Consider the following 7,698-nt stretch of genomic DNA (forward strand, 5'->3'; position numbering starts at 1 on the left):
CACCATTGCAAAAAGGTGACCAATCCGACTACATTACGTCTTTGAGAAAGTCACGACGTTATTGATAGTACTATCGCTGAGCGATACAGCGGTCGTAATTTTTATTTCAAAGCTTTTCTATTACGTAGATGGCTAGTGTATTGTATACCATCAAAAATAATATCAGGTAATAATAATACACGGCCTCTAAATGCTATAAAATAGTCTAAAGGGCCAAAAAAAACAACGTAAAAATGTTCACTTTTTATGGATAATATGGTAGAATAATGTGTCCAGCACTCAATATTTAGTGTTTGATTTTGAATCTACGGGCACCGTAAGTATTATTTCAACATCTTAATTTTTCTCCCATAGCGAAACCGCAACCGCAATCAACTGTCACAAGGGATAACCTAGGTTCCAAAAGAGTTAGTACCAGATGTGATCTAAATAGGCTTTTCGCTCGGGCAGATTTGTACAATAGCAATGCCGTTGTATATATCCAACGTTAGTTCCTTGCGTTAAATTTTTCATTCGTTCCTACCTGGTTTTCATCATGCTTTTTCATTCTAATACTCAGTAACTGGGAATTGTTCGCCATCGGTTATATTGGCTGGAAGGCGAAGCTTTGGCTAGATTGTTCCTTTATGTACCTTCCCGCGTCGCCGCTGAATCCTACATAGTATCCAAAAGATGGTTGGTAAGTAAAGAAAACCCATAAATAGATGTCAGCAGTAGCGGGAATTCGGTCCGTGTGAACATGGATCCCGCTTGAATTGCGATGTCGAAACACGACAAACGTTTTTCTATTATCGAACAACTTTTTGTGTAGCTACGGTGGGTGCCTGTCGGTCAATTGTAGGGGAAGTAGTTTGAGAGACTCGCAGTTACCGCAAGCCAAATAGGACCAGATCTATATATATATATTTATATATAAATATGTTTCAGAAATATATTTGCATATGAATATATTTCTGCTTTTCCCTGTTACCTTTTTGTCGTTGATATATCTCATTAGGCGTCTACGCCTATTGAGTATTAAAATTATGCGTAACTACTCCGCCTCTATATAATCTATACGCATTACAGTTAGCTTGCTAGTAAATAACTATTTCAAGTTCAAGCTTTTCTGTAGACGCCTGACCTTCCAAAAAATTGAAACTACTCTTTTCTCATCGATAAATATCTTTCGGAACTTCTGCATTGGTAAGTTTTTCCCGTCAGATATTCTAGTTAATGCTAGTACGGAGCGTGCGACTTCTGTTATTTCGACTATGGTCGAAATGGGGAAAATTCAACTTTTAATGGCAAACACTGACCAGACTCTTGTTACCATTAACTCAAATTAAAAAAAAAAAGTATTGGGGTGTGCATTTTAGATAAGATCTTTCAAAGCAGTGACACAAGGCTGCATGTTTTTACGCTGGGTTGCCTACTGCATTCAAGACAAGAATGTCAATATCGCTAGGTAAAGCCATGAAGATTTATATTGTGAACTGTTTGTTTGAGGTGGGTGCTACACGTATGGAAAGCCAAACGGCCAGAGGAAGGTTGCGAAGAAAATGTTCATGACGATTGTAAAAAGTAGAAAAACGCCAGGCCCTTTGTGTTCGAGGAATGGTTGGTCAGCTAGCCACATCTGGTAACAGAAAGCATAGGTAAATAGCTAGATTTTGAATTACCAACCTAGAACTGCGATAGACGAGCTTGGGTACTTTTAAACAAGCAAAAATATTTTCTCACCATGGTTCTTATTTGCCAAACACGGCAACGGCAAACTTGCACGCATGTAATCTTGCTTTGAGTGTAGTACTAGTATAAGAAGAAGTTATAATATTACTATACATTTACGAGATAACAGAAACCTAACTCCCTTGTGTCATTAAAAACACAAGTTCGCAATTAATACTGTTTAATACTTATACGACGATGATGCTAATGCTGGCCGGGGATTGAAGCCAGTGTCGTCTAAATTGTAAACTTCAACGTCTGTCCTTTAAGCACAGACCCGTTGAGCACAATGCGGCATCGTGTTAGTCAAGTCGAAGATGGTTCTTGTTACCCACAGTTGTAATTGCACTTTTCTCCTCCTTTAATATTTGTAGCAGACGCCTCATTCATTCGATAACTCTTATCCGGCAGAACCTCTATTTCCTGAAGCCCAAATTGGTTTCCGCCATCCCGCATCCCTTTCCCAATCCAGTCCTATAAAAAGGAATCAACCTGAAGCAACGGGGGCAGATGTGCGCTCAGCCAGTGCTCCGAGATGACATTGGAGCGATGCGACGAGCATCGCTTTCTTGCAGTGAGTGACACCACACACCGCCTTATCCAAGATCTGGCTGATTCGTCGTCGATTCGGCCCTTGGCGTACAGTAGAAAAAAGACAGCCATCTTAACATTGTCTTATCGCAACGGTGACGTGGTGGCATACTCACAGTAACAAGCAAAAGCAACGAACGTCGACCTTCTTCTGCCATTGTCTACACAGGCTGTATGGTGACAGGGCGCTAGCCGAGGTGTAGTCTATGGGAGGAAAACGCCGAGTGAATGAGAGTGTGTTTAGGAGCAAAACATATTCCTAGAATGACAACTTACTACTTATTTGCTGTAACATAACTACCAGAACATGAGCATTTACGTCCGATTCGTTATAAGCCACCTTTGGATCGTTATTTCGTAGATCGTCTTCTTTCGTTTCCATTGGAATAAGCGGATCACAGAGCGTTTGTTAAATCATCATTGTAGTGCTCACTGATCAATTAACTAAGGGCCAATAGTTTACGTCTCCCGAGGATGAGCTCGAGTGTACCCAAACGACTTCGATACTTTTCCAACTTGAGATACAGTATGAAAAAGTATCGTTCGAAGAAAGATTCATGACAAATCGGTCTCTCACCTTTATTGTTAGTAATGTACAAGGTAAGTTTCATGGTTTTAAATTATTAGCAGGGTCTAGTGGCTCTGCTGGCCAGCCTGTCGCTCACTGTTAAACTCACATTTGACAGCCTGTTGCTAGACCTTTGTTATACCCCATAGTACCGTACACAAGGTTCTAATTATTTTATCCGTTAGCTCATCAGCCGACTAACTGCCTATCAAATTTATGTCGTTAAAATGACTGATGTGACAAAGCATGATCTTATTTGGCCGTCTGCTGTTATGAGCTGGCTAAAAAACGTATGAAAATTCAACGCTTCTGTGATGATTACGTGCTTTTGTTCGCTGCTAGTTCCAGCGTCATGGAACTCACTTCTTGGAATCTCAGTAGAAGTATGATGTCATTAAATTTTCAGATCATATTTAGTTTATACACATACAAATGGTTGATTGTAGCTGTTTTTACTAATTAGATGTCTGCTTTTGCGGCTTCGTGCAGTGCAAACGCAGCAATTCGGGTTAGCGGAAACGGCTCGCTCAAGACTTCTACCGGAAATTTATGCTCAGGATCGTCGACAGCAGTTAGATTCTTCCCAGCTTGAAGGTCATTTAGAATTTTAGCACATTTACCAAATGGGTCGTCCGCGTTCAGACTAAATATCATCACACCCCCGTAACGCTGTGCTCTTGCGAAGGCCGCCTGTAAATATACAATCGGTATAATATGTATCACATATGGAAGCCGTCGGAATGGTGGTAATACCGGCTCGAGCTGACTCCGTGTTACCGATTTATATAGAACAAGTGGTTCAGTATCTAACTAATCAGTAGATTTCAGGTTACAACTGTGCAAAGGAAGATCTAACACACGTGTCACGCATTTCGTGGCCATTGCCAACATCAGTGTTACTTACGTCAAGTATGTATAGATATAGTCTTGTATATAGTCTGTATATAGAAAGAAATAATCTTTTCAGTGACACGATGGCTTAAGCGTGCTCCAGAACAGTCACGCTGATCAACTCTATTTAGACTAACCTTTTCGGCGACGCTTCGCTCATTATCGTAGGAAATCCAGTTCCCCTCGCTGTCGTGAACAAATGGAACTCGCGCCTTATTATGGAAACGCACATTATATGGGTGCTTGGCAATAATTTCACACGTCTTCACGCACGCGATTGTGGCAATCAGTCACGGACGAAACATGTAAAATTGACAAATTTCCTTCCATTGACAGAGTATTCACCATTGTCACTCAAAGCTACCAAGTACTAGTCGAAACACTAACAAAGAACCTTAAATAAAGAACAAGAAATATATATATATCTATATATGCAAAGATCATTTTGTTCACGTTAAGCTATTTGATGTCCTGGATGCAGATGAAGAAGCCTCAGTGTAAGTGCCAAAGTTTTACATAACTACCCTACACTTTTCTGACTTCGTAATTTAAATAGGGACAGGATCATTTATGCAGTGTCCTTAATTCTAGGTCAATTGCAATGTCTATGGGATGTAGAAGTTGTTAAGGCGAGTGCTATTTGTTCTATAAATACAAACGTACGATTTACCTTGTCGTAGCCGATATTAGCTCCGAGACTCGAGTATCCGTTAATGATAGCTAGGTGCCCTGCGAGCGTAGGCTTAGCGAGCTCGTAGGCAACTCCGTAGGTGGGGATGCCTTTTAGAGAGAGAGAGAGAGAGGGGGAGAGAGAGAGAGAGAGAATAGAGAAACTAGTTAGACGTAAGTTTATGCGCGAGAAAATACTCTCCAACCGATCGCTTGTTTAGTGTTTCTTCCAAACTATATACATATCATGTTCTATGCGGTAGCATTGAAATCGTTTTGAAAAGAATCACGATGACTTGCTAATATGGTCTATGCGTGTTAAGTCATTCTTCGTGTAACGTCTTAGTTGTCGTGTAGGGGAACAAAGCACGCGGACAGATACGTGCAATTGATTTTGTCTAGTGCGTCTAAAGTCATAATGCTAAGAAACAGAATAGAGAAAAATAGCTCACCGAGCAATAGCATATGCTTAGGCACTCCAAGATTAGCCCAGTTCTCCATTGAATAGTCAACAGCGAAAAGATTGAGTACATTCAAAACTCCTCCTTGTCCATAGAGAGCGTTGTGCAGGGCTGCTATTGGATGCCAGGGCTCGTACAGCACGAGGTCATACGTCATGACGTTGATAAATGTACAGTTACTTTTTGGAAAGCACAGAAGCAAAAGCGAACAGGATATTCACACCGTATCGTTATCTATGTACTTTCAATTTCCTGTATTATAAAGTTGGTTTTAGTGCTTCTAATTAAAGAAGACTATTGATGCAAATGAAGTGTGTGTGTGTGTGTGCCTCTTCGATTTCGCGTCATCTATAAATAGATGATGCATCCATATTCTTTGACTCTAACTGATGTCCTTCCGAGAAATGTCAACCAAACTTCCAACATGAATATTCTACAAACTAGCTAACTTACTTTTTGATTGCATTAATGTATTGCCTAGAAGTTGTTGCTGTTGATGTTGTTGTTAGTTGGTGATCACCCGTCAGTCAAAATATTAAATCCTTTAATTTGAGTTAACTTACGCCGCGTGAATTCAAGAAAACAACAGGACTTGGTCCTTTTACACGGAAAACAGACGGATCACTTTGACCTTAAGCTTGTTGACAGATCCACGTTTTTTCTGCTGTCGATTTCAGTAAATGCTGCTATGATGGAAACTACAATACCGAAATACGCTAAGCTCCGACAACGAACGCAGCCTAGGCCTACTAGTTTTAGTTAAGTGGCTAGTTCCATTTTCTTCGGGAAAAAGTATGCTGATTTTCTATCTTTTGGCAATGGTGGGCTTAGTCCTTTCCTACTGAAGTGCTTCATATGTACGATTCGTATAAAGGAAAGGAGACAGGTTCCGATGCAACATTTCTGACTCACTCTCGAAGGTGCTCGGGGCTGTAGCCTGCCGTCAGCGTGAATGGACCGGGTACCGCGACGCTCAGTTCCAACATGTCATTTTCTAAAAGAGCCATACCATTCATTCTGCGTGGCCTATCATTTATGCCACCCTCATCTGTAATAGTATCATTACTATTTGTTGGAAACGATTGAATCTGGTCACCAGTCAGCTGAGAACTTTCAGTTTCAACCACTGTCGGAGTGTCGTCACGTTGACTCAATGTACGCATAGCCCTAGTTCCGCTAATCGCGTTCAGAGTCAGTCGCGTTTGTTCAAGGAAACGTCCGAATTGACCACTTTGAAGAAATGTCGGAAATTCCCAGTCGAAGTCAACACCATCTAATCCCGTTAAACGGATCAGTTCCGCAAGTGACTTCTGAAATCTGAAAGGCGCAGATGCAGTTATGGGAAAATTTTGTATGACAATGATAATATTAGTAACAGTGGTAATAATGATGTTTTTGCCGTAAAAAAGATCCTGACGAATGCAACAAGGCGGTCCTAGCGTAATCGTTCCGGCAACGCGACTCGCTCTATTCTGCCTTTATTAATTTGCCATTTTCATACTCACAAATGAATACTTGCGCGATCAGCTACCATTTTCGAAAAGCTTTTTTGCCGTCCACCTCCCCCGCCAAAGGAGAGCATCATTTTAGTTGTGGGCGAAGGCCGGCCTTCGTTTACGAATCTACAAGCGAATAAATACAATAACCAATGAGCAAAACATTTTGAACTTAGAGAAAGCGCTAGTCCCCACTGTGGTTCAATAGTAAGTTTTTCAAGCGTCAGTATTGTTATATAATAAATATGAATTTCTCTGCTTCTTCTCACCTGGAGACTCCTTGAAGGCCCCCAACTGCAGTGAGATTCGGCTTGAAATCACTGCCCACGCTGGCAAAGCCCAGAATGATGTGTGAGCATACAGAATTTGTCGCTCGACGATTTCGACTGGTAGGCGGAAATTGGCTGAGACTTTTAAGTTGGTCGGGTTCTACTCCCCAGTGTAACCAACGATAGTAACACGCCGTGCCTAAATAATACTATCTATTTTAGTTGATGCATTCAGTTTTTCTGTCAACTGCTAGGTCCTTTTTTATTACGAACCCTTGACGTTGGACTACCTACAATTTCCATCTTCAAATAGGCCCGTTGATAAATAGCTTCGTCAATGCGCAGAGAAGGTTACGTAGCTAGACGTGAGACCGACATTTAATTACGGTTAGTCAACAAAATGGCTCAGTGACAGAATGGCTGTTCGGGTAGTACGCTTGCGTAGAATGGCGCCCAAATATGAAAACGCAGGTCTACATACTCAACACACCTCACAACGTATAAAGCAAGTTAGTGATAACAATCTTACTGATCGTTCCTTGTCAGTAAATTGGTTACCTTAAATTATGATTACATATCGTACGTATTTTGCGCTCTCTCTCTTATTTAAAGCGACGTACCTAGTCAAGCATGAACTTTTCCGTCATCCAGAAGAAGCGGTGCATATTTAAAGGGGAAAAACAATTGATAGTTTACTGCTTACGTGGACCGTTCGTAGGGGTGGAAACAGCTGATCTGTCGCGGGAGATCCAAATCGGCAAGAACAGAGTAATTAGCACGCGGCGCATCCCACAGCCGTTACCAAGCTAGAAACAATAACAATCGTTATAGTTATTAGCAGCTACGTTTGTGTATATTGCAACTTAAACAAAGCAAAAAATCAATGCCTGAACTGAGCGTTTATGAATGCTTGAGGTTATAGCACAAAACAGACTATTGCTTGTGTCATAACAACAAAGTAAACATAGGAACAATATATCATTGTGTTATATCTCACTTTAGACCTTTAACCGCTGCCCAGTCTTTTCTAACTACTCGCTATA

The 7,698-nt window shown here is 41.0% G+C and overlaps 1 protein-coding gene across 1 annotated transcript; it reads right to left on the reverse strand.

The window, feature by feature from the left end:
* Positions 1 to 2,865: 2,865 nt before the first annotated feature.
* Positions 2,866 to 7,461, reverse strand: LOC111269251 (putative endochitinase; the record flags this gene model as incomplete). Its single annotated transcript, XM_022848697.2, is given in 8 exon segments — positions 2,866 to 3,559; positions 3,898 to 4,023; positions 4,431 to 4,540; positions 4,882 to 5,069; positions 5,803 to 6,207; positions 6,396 to 6,512; positions 6,656 to 6,854; positions 7,359 to 7,461. Coding segments are annotated over 8 exon segments (1,479 nt in total), but the record flags the coding sequence as incomplete, so codon positions are not given.
* Positions 7,462 to 7,698: the final 237 nt, after the last annotated feature.

Source organism: Varroa jacobsoni, unplaced genomic scaffold (genome assembly GCF_002532875.2).
Source record: "Varroa jacobsoni isolate VJ856 unplaced genomic scaffold, vjacob_1.0 scaffold_1368, whole genome shotgun sequence".
Taxonomy (NCBI): Eukaryota; Metazoa; Arthropoda; class Arachnida; order Mesostigmata; family Varroidae; genus Varroa; species Varroa jacobsoni.